The sequence below is a fragment of the Protopterus annectens genome, chromosome 7.part0, assembly GCF_019279795.1.
Source record: "Protopterus annectens isolate FY-2018-M chromosome 7.part0, PAN1.0, whole genome shotgun sequence".
Taxonomy (NCBI): Eukaryota; Metazoa; Chordata; order Ceratodontiformes; family Protopteridae; genus Protopterus; species Protopterus annectens.
In genome coordinates this window covers 200,053,184-200,076,864 of record NC_056739.1, presented here as the reverse complement: position 1 = coordinate 200,076,864, position 23,681 = coordinate 200,053,184, and the positions used below count along the sequence as shown (strand labels likewise).

The 23,681-nt window shown below is 37.8% G+C and overlaps 1 protein-coding gene across 1 annotated transcript in view; it reads right to left on the bottom strand.

Moving 5' to 3' along the window:
• The window catches only part of LOC122805797 (rhodopsin kinase GRK1-like), a 263,668-nt gene that overhangs the window by 123,613 nt on the left and 116,374 nt on the right, over window positions 1-23,681 (bottom strand). Inside the window, exon 2 of the mRNA XM_044076061.1 lies at window positions 8,817-8,944. Within this exon, the coding sequence (XP_043931996.1) occupies window positions 8,817-8,944 (128 nt within the window). The remainder of the gene's footprint in view (window positions 1-8,816; window positions 8,945-23,681) is intronic.

Below are 23,681 nucleotides of genomic sequence, written 5' to 3'. Positions count from 1 at the left end.
CCCAAGAGAAGTGATTTAAAAACTAATTGCACATTCAACCTTTCACACAATATCATGAATGCCCCAAACACACTGGATATGCAACCAAAACCCATTCACATGCATGTGCACACGCACACGTACACTCATGCCATACTATTAGATGTGAGCATACAAACAAACATGCAAACTCAAATACCACATACACAAAAACAGAAACACAACACAGAAAAACACTGCTACCAATATATTTGCAGGGACAAGTTCCTCCCACATCCTCATATGAGGGCTCACTCCCCCACTCCCATTATTTTGGATATACCAACTCAAAAGTCACACAGTGGGGTGAATTGGCATATTCCCAGTTGCTACTCTTCCCAGATCTTGTGCAAATAAAACACAACACCCTTCCATCATCTGTGCTGTATTTTCGGCAGGTCTTCCATTTGATGGATTGGGATATAACTAAAAACATTTCACAAATATTAATATTAATATATATATGTGTATATATATATATATATATATATATATATATATATATATATATGTGTGTGTGTGTGTGTGTGTGTGTGTGTATATATATATATATATATATATATATATATATATATATATATATAAAATATATGTGTGTATATACATATATATATATATATATATATATATGTATATATATATATATATATACATATACATATATATATGTGTGTGTGTGTGGGTGTGTATATAGATATATATATATATGTATATATATATATATATATATATATATATATATATATATATATATATATACACACACACACACACACACTGTTATACAACTCTAATCTCCCAAATATCAATGTAGTTATCAACATCATCATCAAATGACTGACAACCTAATGTTGACACACAGTTGCACAGGATCTGAGGAATAACCTTAAAGCATGCAACTATTAAAATATCTTTTATGAGGGGGCACACCCCCGTGTTCCCTACACCCCCTGCTAATTAATTTTACTTCCAAGATTGGGAAAGGGGATATTCTCCAACCGCATGGGTTGTTGATCTCATATACTTGTTGTCCATCTGTTTTGTCAACTAAAGTGTATCGACATTCAGCAATTATGGCAACAGCAAGTGAAACCATATAAATATATATATATATATATATATATATATATATATATGGGTCTACTTTGGTTGACCGAAACGCCAGTTCACCGACACGCAAAACACCGAGACCAAACAACCGAAAACACAATACCGACAACTCACAAAACCGAACACCATTACACCGACACACAAAACGTAAACTACACATTACACACAATTACATATCCACTAACCTTAACCCAAACCCTAACCCTAACGTCCGACTCTACCGCACACTTACCCTACCCGCACCCTAACCCTAACTCACTTAACCCACCCCTAAACCTAAAGTCCGTCACTATCGCACACTTATCCTACCTGCACCCTAACCCTAACTCACTTAACCCACTCTAAAACATAAAGCCCATCACTATCGCACACTCACCCTACCCGCACCCTAACCCTAACTCACTTAACCCACCCCTAAACTACAGTCCGTCACTATCACACACTTACCTTACCCAAACCCTAAGTCCGACACTACTGCATGCTCACCTTTCCCACACCCTAACCCTAAATCCCTCACTATCGCACACTTACCTGTCCACTTCCTAACCCTAAATCCCTCACTATCGCACACTTACCGAGTCGCGCTCACACGTTGCCCATGTCGGTCTTTCGGCTGTCGGGATTTCACCTTGTCGATCACCTTCATTTTCGGTCGTTTGGTCTCGGTCTTCTGCGTGTCGGTGAACTGGCGTTTCGGTCAACTAAAGTAGACCCATATATATACACAGTGGATATAAAAAGTGTACCCACCCCTGTTAAAATGCCAGGTTTTTGTGATATAAAAAAACGAGATCACAATAAACCATTTCAAAAATTTTCCCACCTTTAATGTGACCTATATCCTGTACAATTCAATTGCAAAACAAACAAATCTGTTAGGGGAAAAAATATAAAAAGTAATAAACGTACAATAAGCTGGTTGCATAACTGTGCACACCTTTAAACTAATACTTTGTTGAAGCACATTTTGATTTAATTACAGCATTCAGTTTTCTTGGGTAGGAGTCTATCAGCATGGCATATCTTGACTTGACAATATTTGCCCACTCTTCTTTGCAAAAGCACTCCAAATCTGTCAGATTGTGAGGGCATCTCTTGTGCATAGCCCATGTCAGGTCACCCCACAGATTTTCTATTGGATTTAGGTCTGGGCCATTCCAAAACTTTAATTTGCACTTAAAGTAATGTTATTTGTAGTATCACAGTTATAGTTCTATTCCAGCTGGCATTCAGGAGAAATGCAAATGGAAGGGATTAATGAAGTCAGCCTTAAACCTAGAATTTGAGATGCTAGGCCTTGCATAGTTTCTTACAGATTTAATAAAGAGAAATGACAGACACTCAAAGTAAAAGAGAGAGAGAGAGAGAGAGAGAGAGTAAAAACGTAATTCAGACTGTGATGGAGAAACTCCAAGTATTCCTGCAATAAAATGACAATATTTCCTTCAGAAAATGCCTTTTACATATATCCAGCTTCATTGTTTCAACATTTTCATCTGCCAGATTTGTAAATTATGAGTTCTCTCTTAATCCTGCGTTGCTCACTGTTTCATTTATGATTCAAAATTGGATATTATCTGACTTTTTTGCTTAAATACAATGATGTATTGACAATTTGTTTTTAGTGGATTTTTCTCTCTGGCCATCCAATGAAAAGGCGTTTTTGTCCACTCAAACTTTCCCAGATAACAATCCTTCCCTCTAGAGTAAGAAAGGTGTAGAAAGTGGAAGAAACTTTGGTAGAAGTTGACAAAAAGAGCAAAGTACACTAACCTGGTTCCTGACCAGTGTAGAGGCATATAGGGTGGATGTAAATGAAGTGACAGATAATAGTAACCATGTTGCTGGGACAATGATGACAACGACAAATAGGAAAGAGGTTTGGGGTTCCAAAATAGAGAACTTCAACCTGCTGTTAAGCTCACTGAAAATAAATACTAAGGGCTGAAATCAACAAAAAGAAGTACATGAATTATCTGCATGGCTTTAAGAAGGAATGATTCAAGGAGTAAATACATGCGTAAAGAGAAGGAGGAAATGCACTGAGGTGAAATGATCAGCACCCTTACAGAAAAATGTAAGGATACCATTAAAAGAAAAAGAAGGAATTACAGAAAGATGAAATGACTAAAGGATGAGTGATGTGCCATTAAAGGAAAAAGAAGGAATTACTGAAGGATGAAACGACTAAAGGATGAGTGATGTGCCATTAAAGGAAAAAGAAGGAATTACAGAAGGATTAAATGACTAAAGGATGAGTGATGTGCCATTAAAGAAATAAGAAGGAATTACGGAAGGATGAAATGACTAAAGGATGAGTGATGTGCCATTAAAAGAAAAAGAAGGAATTACAGAAGGATTAAACGACTAAAGGATGAGTGACGTGCCGTTAAAGGAAAACGAAGGAATTACAGAAGGATGAAATGACTAAAGGATGAGTGATGTACCATTAAAAGAAAAAGAAGGAATTACAGAAGGATTAAACGACTAAAGGATGAGTGATGTGCCATTAAAAGAAAAAGAAGGAATTACAGAAGGATTAAACGACTAAAGGATGAGTGACGTGCCGTTAAAGGAAAACGAAGGAATTACAGAAGGATGAAATGACTAAAGGATGAGTGATGTACCATTAAAGAAAAAGAAGGAATTACAGAAGGATTAAACGACTAAAGGATGAGTGATGTGCCGTTAAAGGAAAAAGAAGGAATTACAGAAGGATGAAACGACTAAAGGATGAGTGATGTGCCATTAAAAGAAAAAGAAGGAATTACAGAAGGATTAAACGACTAAAGGATGAGTGACGTGCCGTTAAAGGAAAACGAAGGAATTACAGAAGGATGAAATGACTAAAGGATGAGTGATGTACCATTAAAGAAAAAGAAGGAATTACAGAAGGATTAAACGACTAAAGGATGAGTGATGTGCCGTTAAAGGAAAAAGAAGGAATTACAGAAGGATGAAACGACTAAAGGATGAGTGATGTACCATTAAAGAAAAAGAAGGAATTACAGAAGGATTAAACAACTAAAGGATGAGTGATGTGCCATTAAAGAAATAAGAAGGAATTACAGAAGGATGAAATGACTAAAGGATGAGTGATGTGCCATTAAAGGAAAAAGAATGAATTACAGAAGGATTAAATGACTAAAGGATGAGTGATGTGCCATTAAAGGAAAAAGAACGAATTACAGAAGGATTAAATGACTAAAGGATGAGTGATGTGCCATTAAAGGAAAAAGAACGAATTACAGAAGGATTAAACGACTAAAGGATGAGTGATGTGCCATTAAAGGAAAAAGAAGGAATTACAGAAGGATTAAACGACTAAAGGATGAGTGATGTGCCATTAAAGGAAAAAGAAGGAATTACAGAAGGATGAAACAACTAAAGGATGAGTGATGTGCCATTAAAGGAAAGAGAAGGAATTACAGAAGGATGAAACGACTAAAGCATGAGTGATGTGCAATTAAAGGAAAAAGAAGGAATTACAGAAGGATGAAACGACTAAAGGATGAGTGATGTGCCATTAAAGGAAAAAGAAGGAATTACAGAAGGATGAAACGACTAAAAGAGGAGTGACGTGTCATTAAAGGAAAAAGAAGGAATTACAGAAGAATGAAACAACTAAAGGATGAGTGATGTGCCAAACAAGAAAAAAAAGTACATAAGCGCCAAGAAACAGACGACCAGTTTCAACTTCCATGCCAAAGAACATGAAAAGAATGAAATAGGCAGGTTGCAATGAAATCTAAACATCTCAACTATGTCTGCTTTATGTATTTGGGTCACACCTCAAACTAGGGCTGCAGCACAAGGCAAATCAGTTTGCTGATGCCACTAAGACAACAGCAGTGTTTAAGCATTAGCAGCAAGCTTCTAGCACAGTGTACAGTGGCAGGAGGTGCATCTGCAATTAAGGATAAAAAAAGTACACATTTTATCTGTCTATGTATCTATGTATCTATCTATCTCTCTATACAGAAATAAACAGATGGGGAGGGGGGAATCACCCTAGCTGACTTAGTGTCTAAAATATGAAAAATCAGTGGCAAATGTCAACAGAACTATCATGTGTGTAACTTCTAATTGCACAGATCCTCTTCATCTTACAAAGGAGATTGGTGAAACTTTGTTTGGAATACTGCACTCAGTTCTGGAGGCCACCAAATGCATATCAGGAGAAGAGGCCAAGCTTGCTGGCAGTGTGAAACTCCCACAATAATTAGAGGAATGCATATCAGGAGAAGAGGCCAAGCTTGCTGGCAGTGTGAGACTCCCACAATAATTAGAGGAATGCATATCAGGAGAAGAGGCCAAGCTTGCTGGCAGTGTGAAACTCCCACAATAATTAGAGGAATGCATATCAGGAGAAGAGGCCAAGCTTGCTGGCTGTGTGAAACTCCCACAATAATTAGAGGAATGCATATCAGGAGAAGAGGCCAAGCTTGCTGGCAGTGTGAAACTCCCACAATAATTAGAGGAATGCATATCAGGAGAAGAGGCCAAGCTTGCTGGCAGTGTGAGACTCCCACAATAATTAGAGGAATGCATATCAGGAGAAGAGGCCAAGCTTGCTGGCAGTGTGAGACTCCCACAATAATTAGAGGAATGCATATCAGGAGAAGAGGCCAAGCTTGCTATCAGTGTGAAACTCCCACTATAATTAGAGGAATGCATATCAGGGGAAGAGGCCAAGCTTGCTGGCAGTGTGAAACTCCCACAATAATTAGAGGAATGCATATCAGGAGAAGAGGCCAAGCTTGCTGGCAGTGTGAGACTCCCACAATAATTAGAGGAATGCATATCAGGAGAAGAGGCCAAGCTTGCTGGCAGTGTGAGACTCCCACAATAATTAGAGGAATGCATATCAGGAGAAGAGCCCAAGCTTGCTATCAGTGTGAGACTCCCACAATAATTAGAGGAATGCATATCAGGAGAAGAGGCCAAGCTTGCTGGCAGTGTGAGACTCCCACAATAATTAGAGGAATGCATATCAGGAGAAGAGGCCAAGCCTGCTATCAGTGTGAAACTCCCACTATAATTAGAGGAATGCATATCAGGGGAAGAGGCCAAGCTTGCTGGCAGTGTGAAACTCCCACAATAATTAGAGGAATGCATATCAGGAGAAGAGGCCAAGCTTGCTGGCAGTGTGAAACTCCCACAATAATTAGAGGAATGCATATCAGGAGAAGAGGCCAAGCTTGCTGGCAGTGTGAGACTCCCACAATAATTAGAGGAATGCATATCAGGAGAAGAGGCCAAGCTTGCTGGCAGTGTAAGACTCCCACAATAATTAGAGGAATGCATATCAGGAGAAGAGCCCAAGCTTGCTATCAGTGTGAAACTCCCACTATAATTAGAGGAATGCATATCAGGGGAAGAGGCCAAGCTTGCTGGCAGTGTGAAACTCCCACAATAATTAGAGGAATGCATATCAGGAGAAGAGGCCAAGCTTGCTGGCAGTGTGAGACTCCCACAATAATTAGAGGAATGCATATCAGGAGAAGAGGCCAAGCTTGCTGGCAGTGTGAGACTCCCACAATAATTAGAGGAATGCATATCAGGAGAAGAGCCCAAGCTTGCTATCAGTGTGAGACTCCCACAATAATTAGAGGAATGCATATCAGGAGAAGAGGCCAAGCTTGCTGGCAGTGTGAGACTCCCACAATAATTAGAGGAATGCATATCAGGAGAAGAGGCCAAGCCTGCTATCAGTGTGAAACTCCCACTATAATTAGAGGAATGCATATCAGGGGAAGAGGCCAAGCTTGCTGGCAGTGTGAAACTCCCACAATAATTAGAGGAATGCATATCAGGAGAAGAGGCCAAGCTTGCTGGCAGTGTAAGACTCCCACAATAATTAGAGGAATGCATATCAGGGGAAGAGGCCAAGCTTGCTGGCAGTGTGAAACTCCCACAATAATTAGAGGAATGCATATCAGGAGAAGAGGCCAAGCTTGCTGGCAGTGTAAGACTCCCACAATAATTAGAGGAATGCATATCAGGAGAAGAGGCCAAGCTTGCTGGCAGTGTGAGACTCCCACAATAATTAGAGGAATGCATATCAGGAGAAGAGGCCAAGCTTGCTGGAAGTGTGAGACTCCCACAATAATTAGAGGAATGCATATCAGGAGAAGAGCCAAGCTTGCTGGCAGTGTGGAAACTCCCCCAATAATTAGAGGAATGCATATCAGGAGAAGAGGCCAAGCTTCTGGCAGTGTGAAACTCCCCCAATAATTAGAGGAATGCATATCAGGAGAAGAGGCCAAGCTTGCTGGCAGTGTGAGACTCCCACAATAATTAGAGGAATGCATATCAGGAGAAGAGGCCAAGCTTGCTGGCAGTGTGAAACTCCCACAATAATTAGAGGAATGCATATCAGGAGTAGAGGCCAAGCTTGCTGGCAGTGTGAGACTCCCACAATAATTAGAGGAATGCATATCAGGAGAAGAGGCCAAGTTTGCTGGCAGTGTGAGACTCCCACAATAATTAGAGGAATGCATATCAGGAGAAGAGGCCAAGCTTGCTGGCAGTGTGAAACTACCACAATAATTAGAGGAACGCATATCAGGAGAAGAGGCCAAGTTTGCTGGCAGTGTGAAACTCCCACAATAATTAGAGGAATGCATATCAGGAGAAGAGGCCAAATTTGCTGGCAGTGTGAGACTCCCACAATAATTAGAGGAATGCATATCAGGAGAAGAGGCCAAGCTTGCTGGCAGTGTGAAACTCCCACAATAATTAGAGGAATGGGTACACAGACTATAAGGAAGCATCACAGCTCCATGAATGTATAATTTAATGGAAGAAAGGGAAAGGGGTAATAAAATGGATACTTTATAGTCTCACAACCTGTCTTTTGCTGCATTGTGGAAGAGAAAGGAAATAAGGTAAAGAGGCAACATGTATGTATGAAAGGGGTGGGTTGAAATTTTATGATCTGGATACACAAAGACATCAATGGGGTCCTAGAACATATGACATAGGTATGTAGATAGAACATATGACATACGTCTATAGATAGAACATATGACATAGGTCTGTAGATAGAACATATGACATAGGGCTGTAGAGAATTAGAAATTTGTGGCAGAGATAGAAATAAGTAGGAATTGTTTGTAGAGGAGCAAGCACTGTAAAGGTGGAATTTACATATTTGTATTTGTTTAACTAGAAAAGTCTGACTTGGATGGAAACAACTTCTCAGCAGGGGCCCAGGGAGAAAAGCGCCAAAAAACTAGTGCTCATTATACAGGTGGACAGATGTATGGTTACAATACATAGTATACAGTTAGACACATACATATTAAGATACATATACGCATCATACAAATAGATGCATACATACATATAATACACACAGATGCAACACATATTGCATAACGCTTGTTCAAAAGGCACTAGATGATTACGTAATTTAAGGAACAAGGTGATTTAATATACTTGGGCAAACTCTCAAGACAATCATTTTTTCATCAACAGCTATGAATCTTTTCAGTTAAAAGTTCTAAAGATAGAAAGGGTGTGGCTTTTCCACAGGTTTAGCTGCAACTCTTGAGGGATTCATTCAACCTAATGTTTTCTCTTTTCTTCCACCAAAATCTAAATATATATTCATGTGTGTGTGCCCAAGAACAAATGTAGGTTCTATGTGTGCAGACATATTCATATATGAGTACGTCTCTTACCTCAGGTCTCCTCCATTCATGATGGTCATTATCAAACAGAGATCCATTTTTGTCTGATAAGCATAAGCCAGGGAGACAATAAAGCGGCTGTGAACCTTTTCAAGGATTCTCTTCTCCACTATTGCTCCCTAATGTCAGTAAAAAGAAAAAGGTAAGAATAATATTCACATTATACAGATGCCATGTAATGTAATTCATTACACCATATATTTGGTTTTCTTCTGTGTATGTATCGTCATTCATCTCCACAAAATAAACATACAGGTAAGGTTTAGGACCATCACAGACAATTCAGGAATTAGCCAATCAGTCATAATTCCAATGTCCTGATAGCTAAATAGGAAAAAGATTTTATTAAGAGTTTATATTTTGAAAAGAGCATGCTTGTAAAATTGGATAGCAGTTCAGTTATTTCATAACATTAGCAAACAGATCAGTGGCTCCACAAATGAAATTCTTGTGTCTCACAATGTCTGTCTGATTTCAAGGCTGCAAAAACAATAGAAAAAATTTTTTCCAACTCTCTGTAGTATTATCCACTAATAACAGCAAGTAGCAAGAAACAACTTCTATGAATTTCTGCTGATACTACCTCGCTAATTTCAGTCAAAGATGACACTTGAGAATATCCATTCCCTTATGTGCCCTCATATTACATTTGTTTGCTGTACTGCTAATAACAATGACTGACCAACTTGCCATGGATTTGGCACAAGGATAGTTGACTCTTATTTATTTTTATTTATTTATTTATTTAACATTTGTTGCCTGGGAAAGTCCGACTAGGACAGATCCCATTTTCAGCGGAGGCCTGGGTAGAAACACTCCAGATGCATGTCTTTGGAATGTGGGAGGAAACAGGAGCACCCAGAGGAAACCCATGTGAACGGAGGGAGGACATGCAGACTCTGCATAGAAGGTGCCCCAATGAAGGTAGTGAATACACTGGCCCTCACAAAGAGACTGGCTGTTCAAGCCTTACTCCAAGACTGAAGACCTGTCCTGTGACATAATTTGCCCTACAGACTACTGGTACATTAAGAGGCAGTATATTACATATGTAATACATAACATCGTAATGTCCTGTCTCTGCAATAAGCATATACAGTTATACTCCATGGCTATTCCTAAGTCATGAGACAATTACATAATACCTGTGGTACTGCACTGGTACTGGTATTGTACTTATTAAAACCTAAGTGCACAATCCTGAACGCTAAGTGTTTTCTTTACCAGTCTACCATAATGTGTCTAGACGTTACAGTCACCGGGTATATTAAAGCTGCCTTGTTTCAGGCCATCAGCACTCATGATACCAACTTCATCACCAATGGATTCTGGTAGCTCAATCATGGTTTTCACATTTGTCTCAGGATGAGTTTCAGCTGAGGGACTGAATGAGTAAGGTAAAGAATTCACTATAACCTCCAGCAGCCCCTTATTGTGAAACCTCAACAAGTTCTCTGGTACCTTTTGTGGTTTCTTTAGTAAATATCATCAGTTTCTTCTGTTATAGATGTATGACACCCCCTTGAAATTTGTAGTGTCTGTTAAACAAATGCTGTGTGTTGTAATTCTGGTCCATATAATGTCTCTCTCTTTATCTCTCTCCTTTCTTCAGAAGTGAAAGCTTTTTGCTGTTTTATTATAAAGTAGCTTTTTTAGAAAAATCTTTATACAACCTCTAACATTAGTCAACTACTTTCATTTACAAGTAAAGAAAATGAAACTGGAATCTTAGTTCTAAGCCTTCTCCTCATTAACAGTTTTACTTGGGGAAGTGCCACTATTATTAAGGATGGGTGTATTGCTGCACTCTAAAACAGAGAGGTAATAGTTCAACTGGCTACATAAATCAAATTTAAAAATATTTTGACTATTTGGATCATTATTTCATTCTGGCCATTTGATAATGAATATCTTGGACTAACTATGGCTGTTTATTTCTAACCCCAATACCTGGCAAAAGGCACTCCTGGCAAGGAAATTGTGAACTGCTGTCAAACATGATCTATTCTGGTATAGCATGCCTGGCAAAAACTGATTTAAGGACATTAATTACAGAATGTGCTCCAGAGTTTTTAAATTGAATCACTTCCAGATATTTTGAACAGTACACACAAAAAGCTTATTTTATTGGAATAAAGCAACAGCAAACTTTAATCACAACTCTAATGGAATCTCATGTGGACGCCTACTCTTGCTTCCGGCTTTGATTTCTTTACATGCCTCCCAGATTACAGTCTTGCAGTCTTTGTTCACTCTGCACTGACACAGTAATAGGTTACTTTATTATATCAGTACCTCTTTATCAATAATAATCATACCATTCTCCTTTGAATATAAGTCCTTGTCTGCATGACAGTTTAGCTTCGAATGGAATGTTTGTTTAGATCAGATAATCGGTCTGTTTCCGGCCATCTTCTAAGACATCACTTAATAGTTGCATCTTTAGGTCATCTGTAGCTGTAGCTTTAATTTCCAAAACGTTTCAGCAGTCATTGGCAGTAAAGTCACAACCCATATAACTTAGTCATATTCCAGCAAGTATTCCTGAACTTTATAAGATGCACTCTGCTTGGGTATGTACAATATACATAGTTTCTGGCTTCTTTTGCACATCCAAGTCATATTTTTGTGAAGTCATCATCATTCTTAAGCATGCTTTGGAGAGGCTTGTAGTCAATCTCTACCTTAATGTGCATGCCAAAGACATAGTCATAGAACTTTTGACACCCAATTACTATTGCAGGCATTTCTTTTTCTGTGTACATCTGTTAATCCTCTTGATGTACAAGTAACTGCTATGGTCTCAGGTGGTAGAACCCCTCATAACACTTTTTGGTTTGCATTCACTTATAGGATAGTTGGTAAAAATACAGTTTAGTACTTCATTGTCAGGGCAACGATTACCGACATTTTTAGAAGTTCAAAGTTATTTCTATGATCTACTGACCAGGATTGTATTGTAACATGCATTCATGTTGATATTATCTGTCAAGTGTGGTATGAACTTTAAAAGATATGCTACTATCCTCATAAATCTTGTATGTGGCAGTCTATTAGTAGATGATCTATACACGTCATGGAATGTGCTGCTTGCTTGACACTTGGCTTTAATGAGTTTCAAACCCAGTCATTTTAATCTGATCAACACCTTGATTACTTGACTATAATGGTCCTGCCTTGTAGTACCCCAGACTAAAATGTCATCAGTAACATTAACATCACCTTCTGTCTCTTCAGTCATGATAGCTATAGCATTCTGAAAAACATCTGGTGCTCATGAACTCTCAAAAGTTTTTTTTTTTTTTTTTAAAAGTCTGTACCTTATTAATGCCATATTCACTGTACCTAGCTTACAGCTTTCATTATCCAATTAATTTGTCAAAAATCCCTGGACTGCATCCAGCATGGAAAACAGTGGTATTAGGCACAGTAGCAAAGGGGGCTGGCCTCCCTAACAAGGGAAAATCATCAGCATCCTATTTAACTGAGTTTTCACCCTTCCCCAGAAAAGGTACAGCACTGGAGTATAATTAGCAGAAAGGTATGGGGGGGCAGCCCTTTACAATATCTGCTTAGAGAGGCCTGCAAAAAAACGGGGAAGTATATTTTTGAAGGGATCTGGAGGAGGCAAACTTCATGAAATACCCTCATTATTTAGGAGTTATTATTTAGGAGTAATTCCACCAGCAACCACTTCAAAACTCAGCAAAGGACAGTGTTCACTCTTGATCTATCAACTGCGATCTTATAGGTTTATAGGTTCATAGAAGATTACTAGGCTAATGGCCCTAGAGCCCTTATAAGTCTAGCCATGTTTATCCCGAGTTGCCCCAATTGTCAGTGGTTAGATGAGTAAAGTTCACAGAGGTAAGGGTCTATGATAGTTAATACCAACTTCCTCTGTCCAGGAGGGGTACAGGCACTACCTAAGGAATGAATTTGTGGTCACCCATCCAGTGATCTAGGTTACGTTTGAAGAGGATCAGGGAGGGGCTTTGCTTCATGTGAATTGGAAGCTTGTTCCAGAGAAGTATCAGTCTCTGGGAGATGTAGCTATCTCTCCGGCATGACCTGTTCATGTCAGAGGCTGGGTTAAGATCCCTGGAGCAAGTGACCATCCTGCAGTTTGATTTACGAATATGTAGCATTTCCATCAGGGCAGTGTCATAGACTTTCCTGTAAGTCAGCCACAGTTCACCCCTTAGCAACCTATGGGAGACAGAATACAGTGACAGGGCTTTCAGTCTTTCCACATAAGACTTGTTTTGCGTAGTCTGTAATTTCTTGATGAGAAACCTCTGTGGACTCTCCAGTTGTTGGATTTATCTGGTGAGGTACATGCAAAAGGGAGCAATGCACTCAATTATTGGTCTCATGAGGGCCAAATATAATGGAATTATAACATCCTTAGATCTAGATATGATGCTTTACTTATAAGATGCGCCACACAGAAGGATTTCCTTACTACTGTGAATACATGGTGCTCAAAGTTCAGATTAGCATCAACCTGAGTACCCAGATCATGTACCACTGGGTCAACACTTAGACGGGTGCTGTCTGTAATGTAATTAGTAGGGATGTCAGCTTTCTCAAAGGGAATAATAATGCATTTCTTTGCATTTAGCTTTAATCCATGGCTTTGGCACCAATCATTTTTCTGTGTTAAACCTATCTGCAGTATATTAACATCATTGGAGGACTCAATGATTGCTCCCAGTTTGCAATTGTCAGTGAGCTTGGTCAGCCACAGGCTGTTCAAGTTGGCCTGGACTTCTAAGAAATAAATTCCGAACATTAAGGGGCCCAACACAGAACCTTGTGGCATGCCACTGGTGACTAATCATTTGCTAGAGGTGAAGTCACCCACTTTGACAGCATGTGTGCTGTTGGTGAGCCAGTTGGCTACCCATCTGGCAATGTAGGGGTTAATTCCCAATTGGGAGAGTATCTCTATAATACCTGCATGGGTGGGAGGTTCTGTCACATGCATTGGCTAGGTTGGGATAGGTAGCATGCACAGTCTTTCCCTTGTCCAGGGCCTTGATGACTTTCTCAAAGAAGTCAACCATTTTTAACAGGCATAATCTACCTTTAATGAATCCAAACTTGGTTGGTTCCAGAGTTTGGAGATTACCTATGTCCTTGTTAATAAGGTCTGTAATGATTCTTTCCATGGCCTTGCAGATAAGGCTAGTCAAGGTTATGGGCCTATAATTCCCAGGGAAAGGTGATGATCCCTCTTTGTGCAGCAGGATTACTGTTGCTGTCCTCCATTCCACTGGAAAATAGCCAGTTCTCAGGCTGTGGTTAAACAAGGATCCAAGTGGGTCTCCTAGGTCATGTTTTAAGTTGTTTAAAAGGCAACCTGGTATGTTGTCTGGTCCCACTGATGCAGTGTTTTTGGTTTTGCAGAGTGCAGAGGTGATTTGCTCTCTTGAGATAATAAGCTGAGGAATGGTGGCAGGTATACGTTGGGGGATGACTGGAAGGGAACAGAGGGGTGAAGTCTTCTCCAAATCTGTTAGTTAGCAGGAAGGCTATTACCTCCAGTTGAGTATGGGTGTTGCCATCCACAACTATTTCAGTGCATAGCTGGGTATTCCCTTTTAGATTTTGAACATAGTTAAAGAATGTCTTGTGATTATCTTTAGCTAGGGAGGCTATTATTACTTCATAATTAACTTTAGAGGATTTGACAAGCTCTCTGATTTGTTTGTTTAAGCTAGAGAGGGATTTCTTCTTCTGCTGAGTCAGTCCCCTCTTGTTCTTGCACATTAGTTTTTTCCTTTTGTTGTATAGCCTGCTTACACTAGGGATCCAGCAAGGTGGCTTGTTTTTTTTTGGCAAGACCTGGTTTTAATCCAGTCAGGTACAGCTGATTCTATGCAACTGCTTAAGTGGTTATACAGGATATTGGTACACACCTTTCCATATGAGTCCATGTTATCTGCATTTGAGGGGGCTTTGAAACTTCTTATACCATCCCTTAGTAGGAGGTAATTTGTCTTAGAAAAATTCTTAAGCATTTTGGAGCTTAATGGAGTTTCTAGTCTTATAATTACATTGAACGAAATTTATGCTGCAATCTTACGAGGGAGGACATCACACGGGGGGGGGGGTGCAATGCTCTCTCATGTTAGTGAATACTATGTCCAGGGGTATGTGAGCTTCTTGTGGGGCTGCTGACTAGCTGTTTCAGAGCATTTGTATTGACAAAGTCTAAAAACCTCTGAGCCAGCATGATTATGATCATGTATGTCTCCCAGGTGATGGTAAAAATCACCCATGAGTAATGTGTTGGGCTGTATGGCAAGTGACTCCAGTAAGTCCAGGTATGTGGTATGTTTTTCCTGTTTCATGGTGGTGGACCTATAGCTAGCCATGTTGTGGTAGGAGGCTTTGTCTATAGATAATTGGACATTGAATAGCTAAAGAGAGTCATACTGTTTGACCAGTCTCAAGGTGTACTAATCCTTAATGAAGATAGATACACCCCCTCCTTTGTCTTTTTCATGCTCAGTTTGTGGTCTGAACATATGGAAGACATTGTAGCCCTGCATGTCCGGGGTGCTTTCTGCACCTTTGAGCCATGTGTCAGTGACTGCACAGAGGTCAGCATCTTCCAAAGGGAGGACTGCTTCCAAAGAGTGCAGTTTCTTGTTTAGACTCCTAACATTAAGCAACAGTACCTTGAGTTCATCTAGAGAAGATTTTGTTATGTTGGGAAGTTGGTTATTTTGGCACTGCCTAAAAAAAGCACAATAGGGGTGGATAATGCCTTTGCCATTATCCGAAAGTCTACAGGAGACAGATACAGAAGCATCTCTGGCAAAGCAGCAGGCCTTGTTGACCATGTCTTCCCAGGCTGACAGATACTGGATCCCCTTGGACTGACACCTGAAACTAAGCCAATTGTTAAAGTCAATAATTGCTTGTTTGTATTGTGGCATCATCCTTGGAGAAGGTAGAATGCTGCTTAAGGCTAGGCTTATACCTACCTGTGGAACATAATCTGAAAGAATAGTCGTGTCTCTCCTCATATATTCCAATAAGGTACAACTCAAGTCATGCACCCCAATGTGGACTATGATGGAGTCATACCAGTACTTGCGGTTGAGTGGCTTGAGTGCTTGAGTGACTTAAATGACTTGATGGATGCTGGCACCTGACAGGTAGCTTATTGTAACCTGTTCCTTACCTAGCCTGGTGAGGGGAACATCTGGGTGTCTCATAATGGAGTCACCTATTGTTAATGCATTAGGTTTTGGGGTATTAAACCTTATGGGCTTATTTGTTGAGACACTGGTATGTGTGTTACTTGTGTTGCGCATTCAATTTATCCTTATTTTTTTAACATTGTTATTGAATTATCACTTGTGACATAGGCAAATTTACATTTATATAAAAGTAATCAAACTGTATTAACAAGTTCACATTTACAAACATTATACTTCACATATATTGCCATGCCATATACCGTATAACCTAAGCAACATTAGATAAATTATTCAATTCCTGCCCTTCTTTTTTTACCAAGAAATATTTTTATTAAACCTTCACTTGCAACATAGGCAATCATTTGTTTATATAAATGAAAACATACCACACTGACACAATCCTAGTTGCAAGCATTTTACATCACAAACCATACTGACACACTCCAAGTTGCAAACATTATACATCACTTATCTATCCAATCATTTTCAGTCAAATATTACATAGCTCATTTAAGTCCTGCCTTTTTTAAAAGCTCATTCCTCCCCTGATTGGATTGTTCCCACAATTCCCATTTTTCTGTGTAGTTTGTTCCTACCCTTTTCTAAAGATTTCAATTCCAGTTGTTTTATCTCTGTTAATATATTCACTACTTCTAGTATAGTTGGTTTAGATTCTGATTTCCATTTTCTAGTAATTGCTTTTTTGGAAGACACCATAATTAGACATAGCAAGGTCTTACCATGTCTAGGCAATTCTGGTTCTGTATCATAGCTCAGAAATATCATCTCTCTCATCACACCAATTTGCCCACCCAGAATCTCTGACAGTACATCCCACAGGGAATCCATAAAGTCTGTCAACTCTCCACAGTCCCAGAATATATGTTCCCAATTATCTCTTTCTTCCTTGTCATATCTCCAACATTTGCTGTCTACCTGAGGAAAACTTTACTGGAATCTATCTGGGTTATAAAAATATATATGTAAACATTTCCAAGCAAAAATACCAAATCTTTCAGATTTTGTTGCATATTTGGGGAACATATATATAGTCTCCCATTTTTTCTTTGTAAATTGCTTATCCAATCTCTTTTTCCAGTCCTTCCTAACTCCTCTGATTGATTCTTATAGTTATCATGCAATACTTTATATCTCTAGTAATTATTCTTTTTTTAATGGCAGCTTCTGTTCTAGATTCTACTAAAAACTCTACCAGTGCTGGTCTTTCATTTAGGACTTCCCTATTTCTTTCTCTTTACCTATACTCTGATATCAATTCTTGATAGAGATGGCAATCTCTTACCTGCAGTTCAAATAAATTATTGGCATCTTCCCATTCTGTCATCCTTATCTCTCTCTATAGTTATTTGCTCCCAATACCTTGGTTCCTTTGTCAGTTTTCTCCAATACATTCCAGCCCCCCTTTCGCCTATTGTGTATATCACTAATTGCAGTCATCCCTATTGACAGAATCTCCTTTTTCCATTTCTATGTTGGCGTGGTTCTTTACTTTGCTACTTTATGGATATAATATTCTGTATGATTATTGTTATTCTCCTTAAATACCTACATTCAAAATCCTAGTCTCTCCTTGTTTCTTGAGCTTCCCCGTTTCGTCATCATTCCTTTCCACATTGAATTATAGTTTTTTGCTTGTGCTATGTATAGGAGCCTTAACTGTGTAGCTCTGAAATGCTCCTTCAAATCAGATAACCCCAATCCTCTCTGTTCTACTGGAATAATCAGTTTATCACACTTGACTCTTGCCATCTTTCCTCCCAGATAAAGCCCTTTAGCTCTTTATTAATTGCTATCCACAACATCTCCTCTGGTTGATAAAAATATGTCTGACCTGTGTATAAGACTAATGGGACTAAAAACATTTTAACTGCTTGTATCTTACTTTCCATATCCATAAAAAAGCTTCTATTTTCTAAGTTTTTGTATTATCTTTTTAGTCTCTTCCCCCATATCCTTAGCTGCCATACCAGTATCATTTTAATCCATATTCCTAAAAACGTCATTTTTATCATGTCCCTATAAATATGGATATTGCTGAACCAATTCATATGTAGGTACATAATTTACTATTGCCTTTGTTTTAGCTTCATTCATTCATTTTGCATCCCAAAAAGTTTTGAAACTGTCTCAGAATATTCCACAACACTGTAATGTCTCTTTCTGGTTTTGCCAGGTATAAAATATCATCTGCAAATAGATCCAGCTTTTCTTGACTACCATACCAATTATATCCTTGAATTTCTGAGTCCCTTGTTTTCTTTGCCAATGGTTCTAAATATAATGCAAAAAACAAATGGGAAAGAAGACACCCCTGCCTGGTTCCTCTGTTCAAGCAGAAATTATCAGAGAGGACCCCAACCACTTTTATTTTTCATCTTTGATCCTTCATATATCCTCCTAATCAACCTTATCATTTTTTCAGGAAATAAACATACTTCATTGCCCAGCTCATAAAGTCCCAGCTTACTCTTTCAAATGCTTTTTCTGCACTAAGACCCATCAACAACAATTGTATTTTTACATTCTGTTTCCCTCTGGATTATCAATATTCTGTTAATGTTGTAAACTGTTTGCCTTCCCTCCACAAAACCACATTGATCCATATATATCAATTTTGGCATTACTTTTGCCTTTCTTTTAGCCATTATAGACATAAACACTTTATAATCATGGTTTAAATGGGCCTGTATGAAGCTGGCTCCGATGGATTTTTTACCTCTTTAGATATTACAGCTGCCACTGCTTTCTTCCAGGATGTTGGTACTTCTCCTCCTCTTAAAATACTGTTAAAAAACCTTCCAGATCATTATCAGATTTTTCACTCCTAACTTCCAAACTTCCACAGGAATACTATCTATTCCTGGGGACTTTCCTGTAGATTGATTATACATTACCATTTTTACCTCATCTCCTCCTAGCCTAACCATTAGTAATTGAGACTCATCTACCTCTACCCTTGGCATATTTATATTATTCCACAAACATTTTCATTGGTATCTTTTCTTGATTTGCATATTTCTCTGCTTATTCAGACTTTCATAGAATTTCTGTAATATTTCTAATACTTCTACAGGATCTCTTGTTACTGTCTTTGTTATAGGCTCCCTGCACTTGGTGAAAACCCTTTCTACTTTTTGTTTCCTGAGTCGTTGTGCAAAAAGTTTTAGTGCTCTAGTGTTGCTATCAAAAAACAGTTGCTTAACAGCAATCTTTCTAAACTCATGTATATTATTGAGGTAATCCTTTACTTTCTGCTTAGCATTCTGCAACTGATCCTCTTCTTGTTTTGTGAGACTCCCCCTACTCTGCAATACTTTAGCATGTGTTAATCCCTTTAAATAATTCTTGTTACTTCATAACCATAGCTCCCTTTCTTTTATTTTTACCCTATTTTTAAAGTCCACCATAATTTTAAACCACTCCCTAGCTATATTTTCAGAAGTAATTTCTATCCTTTTCTAGTAGCTCCTGAATAATTTTTAATTTCTCTCTTTTCAACAGATAAGTTTGAAAGCACCAGTGTCTCACTTTTATTTCATTACCCTTTGTTTTTAGTTTACTTATTATTGGTGCATGATCTGAAATTGTTATTGGGTGAATATCAAGATCTTCAGTTAAGTGCACAGGTTCTGTCTAGCCTATCCATGCCAAATATTATCATAAATGTCTTCAAAAATCTACCCTCCTCTGTTATATTTTTTTTTCTCTGAGCCCCCACAGACACATCTTCACTGCTGCAAATCAAATTCTATTTCCCACCTATAAGTAATATTCCTTACTGAAAGCTGATTTTTTTTCTCCCAGAATTTTCTTAAGTTCCATTATAGCAGCTTTAGGTGGAATATAAATACATGTCAGTGTAATCCTCCTCCCTTGCTAGTAGACCCTTAGCACTACAAATCTGCCATTATTATATTTTTATCCTCCTCTATCACTATTGGAGCTCCTCTTGCAATTCATATAAGTACTCTTCTTTTCCTTTGTCCCAGATATTCTGCTAAATAACCATCCTGAAAACCTTTCTTTATCAAATTCACATTTTCAGTTCTTTCCAGGTGTGTCTCATGTAACATAGCTATTTGCACTCTACATTTTTTTAATGTAGTTCATTATTCTTTCTTTTTTGCATTTATCTGTGAGACTGTTGACATTTAAGATATTACAGAAATTTGTATTAAAAAGTTATTCCCACATTTTATGTATAACACATTTTATATTAAATGTATATTTCCAGCTTTCATGTTACATGCATACACTCTTTGAGAGGTTGAACTTTTATATAGTTGTTTCTTGTCATATCCATTTGAACCTATGTCACATCTTACAAAACATTTTGTTTTATTGAAAGCCCTCAAACAAAAAAACAAACAAACCACCAATACCTCCATAAAACCTATTAATACTAACACACAAAACTATCTACTTCTTCAAATACTGAAGTTTTACCCCACTAATAAGAACAAATGTCTGAAACAGACTGTCACACTAACATACTTGAGTTAACCTAAAAGAAAGGTTAAAATGAAAAAAGCAGCAAACCAAAGACAAGGAAGGAATTGGACCACAAAACTTATAAGCTTTCGTTCATTTAATGAAACATCACAAACTACATCAAAATAAATACAAAAACTTGAAACCACCCTCTAAATACTTGTCATGTGCAAAAAATTATCCAATGACAAAATGCTTCAAATAAATTATTTAAACAACCACTGTGATGTCATAAAAATTTAAAAATACACTACATTTTTTAACATTGCATATGTATAGAAACATGAAAATGTATGTATATAATAGTAAACAGAAATTGGTTCAGTCTTAGAGTATGCTGCTGACAATGTGGTTTTACATTTATTCCTTCCAACAAAGTGAATGTAGTAAATTTGTTTGTGGATTTTAAGTTATACTTTAAGTTGAATTTGAAGTTCATTTTTGAGGGTTTGTTTACTTCTGTTTTATCCACAGAACAATGTAAATGTAGATGCACGTATAATCCTGCCTTATGCTCTTCCTTACAAGTTTTTGGTACACTGTGTGAACAGCATTTCAGGGACATTAGTAGATAGTCCCATAGTAGTGATAGTCTTTCTCAGGGAGAGAGGAAAGCATCAATTGACTTAGCTACTAACAAGAATCTGAGAGTAATGAAAGCAGCTAAGGGTGGGGCCCTAGTTATTATGCATATTGTGGACTATGAAAATGCTAAGCTGCAACTTTTGAGTGACCATAGAAACTACAAGCAGGTCAATATATATGAAGTTGTATTGTGTTTTAAGCGTATTAAGACTTCATTATTTGATTTACTTTGTTAAGGTAATATTGGACACAGTATATCTGTTCTTACAGTTTGAGCATCTGAAGTTAGCAGTTCTTTTTGGTATTCCTACAGTCCACAAATGCAGAAGCACCCCCCCTTAGACCCATAGTGTCAGCAACATACTCTAAGACTGAACCAATTTCTATTTACTATTATATACATACATGTTCATGTTTCTATACATATGCAATGTTAAAAAAATTGTAGTGTATGTTTAAATTTTCATGACATCACAGTGGCTGTTTAAATAATTAATTTGAAGCATTTTGTCATTGGATGATTTTTTTGCAGATGACAAGAATTTAAAGGGTGGTTTCAAGTTTTTGTATTTATTCTGATGATGTTTGTGGTGTTTCATTAAATGAACAAAAGCTTATATGTTTTGTAGTCCGGTTCCTTCCTGGTCTTTGGTTTGCTGCTTTTTCATTTTTACTTTGTTCTTAGGAGTTGTTTAGCATTTTTTGGTTAAAAGAAAAGTTATCCATGCTAAGACACATGATGTAGCTTGTGCTTCCACTAAGTGCTAATTGGTTTTGTCTTATATTTATAGCTCTCCCAGACGGTCAATTTCTGATTATCAGATTGTTTCCACTGAGACATGATGACCAGATACAGAATTGTTACTAAGCATACACTCATTTTCTAGATAAAAAGCCTCATAATATTCAGTATTCTTTTTTATTACTTGCTTTCTCTTAAAAAGTGTTACTAAATTATTCTAAGGTCCTTAATGAAGTCATTCCCCCATGCAAAAATGACAAAAAGCACATTCATTTTCCTTTTGTCTTTTTTTTTTTTTTTTTTTTTGCATTGCAGTGCCTACATTTCTTAAAACTGAACAAGAAGAGAGACGGGAGAAAGAAAGGAAAACAAAGAACAGCAACACCTATTTACAATCTCTATTACACTTAAAAATAATTGAGAAAAACTTTATAGCATGCAAAGAAAACCATACACCACAAAAATAGTACTGTTAAGAAAAAATGTTTTCTTTACTTACAGTTAACTTTCTCCCCTCTCTTCCCTTTCCCAAAGCATTTTTTCCTGAACATAAATGACATGAAGTAGGACATATACTTTTGAGTCCTTCACAGGTTCAACAAATTCTGAAAAATGCTAATATTTCCAGATTTTCTTGTTCTGTCATATTTCACAAATATAATTATTTCACTGTAATCTCACATTAAGTTACTGTTTTTTACTGTTCATCTCCATATCCCAAATCCTGTCTCTGCTTAATTTCCAACTTACTCTAGATTCTTCTACTCATCTCTCATGCCTCCTTCCTTCTCTCCAACATGTTCCATTGAAACAGTGGAAAAGGTTTCACAGGTACAGTCTCTATGTGGTCATTATTACTAGAAGAAAAGAACAAGAATCAGAATATCCTTCTGTTTCACAGCTCATTTTCTGTTGGACAAACTTTTGTTTTCCCTCCTTAGCATGTACTTCATCAAAATATGATTTTGTCCCTCCAAGGAAGAATACCTTGAAGACAGCTAGGTACAGCAGTTTGAATCTCATACCTGCATCTCAAAATTCCCTGAATAGTGGAATGAATTTACTCCTCTTCTGCCTGGTGTACAATGGATAATCATTCTCCACAAACACTCTGCTGTCTCCCACTTTTAGTATTTTGCCCTTCTGCCACAATTTTGTCAAATTCAGCTCCTTCTGTTGGAAGAATTACATCTTTACTAATAAAGGTCCAGGTTGCTTTCTCATAGCCATGTTTGGAGCATACACAAGGTGTGCCCTTTCAACTTACAACTCCTGCTGTGGAATACCAGTCTACTTGCTTATTTGTGCTTTCATAAAATGAATGCAGTCTCTTCCTTCCAGCTTCTCTGGTATAGCTGAAAATCTTAGGTTTTCCCTACATGCTCTGTCTTCTAATTCTATTATTATTGTGAAACACCTCTTCCTGAGCAGTCTCATATTTAGCCAGCCTTTTCATCATTTCAGCTTCTGATTTTTGCAGTTTTATCACCTCATCTGAATATCTGTTTAACACTTCTTCCATTTTTTTCCAGCCTTTTGTTGTTTGTGTTGATATACTCCATCAGTGTTTTGTTTATATTAACCAGGTCTGTGTGCAGTTGTCTTATATCTTCCTGTAGGTTACTGGAAGTCATGTCTGCAGGTTGCATTGCTTTTTGCTGAACAGCTGCAGAATGTTTTTTCCTCACTTTTCATAGCTGATTTTTTCCAGGATGTCTTTATTTCTTTTTTTCCCCTTGCATCCAGGCAGTGCACTTACTAGCCATGTACTGAAACTTACTGGAACTTACCCATAAACAG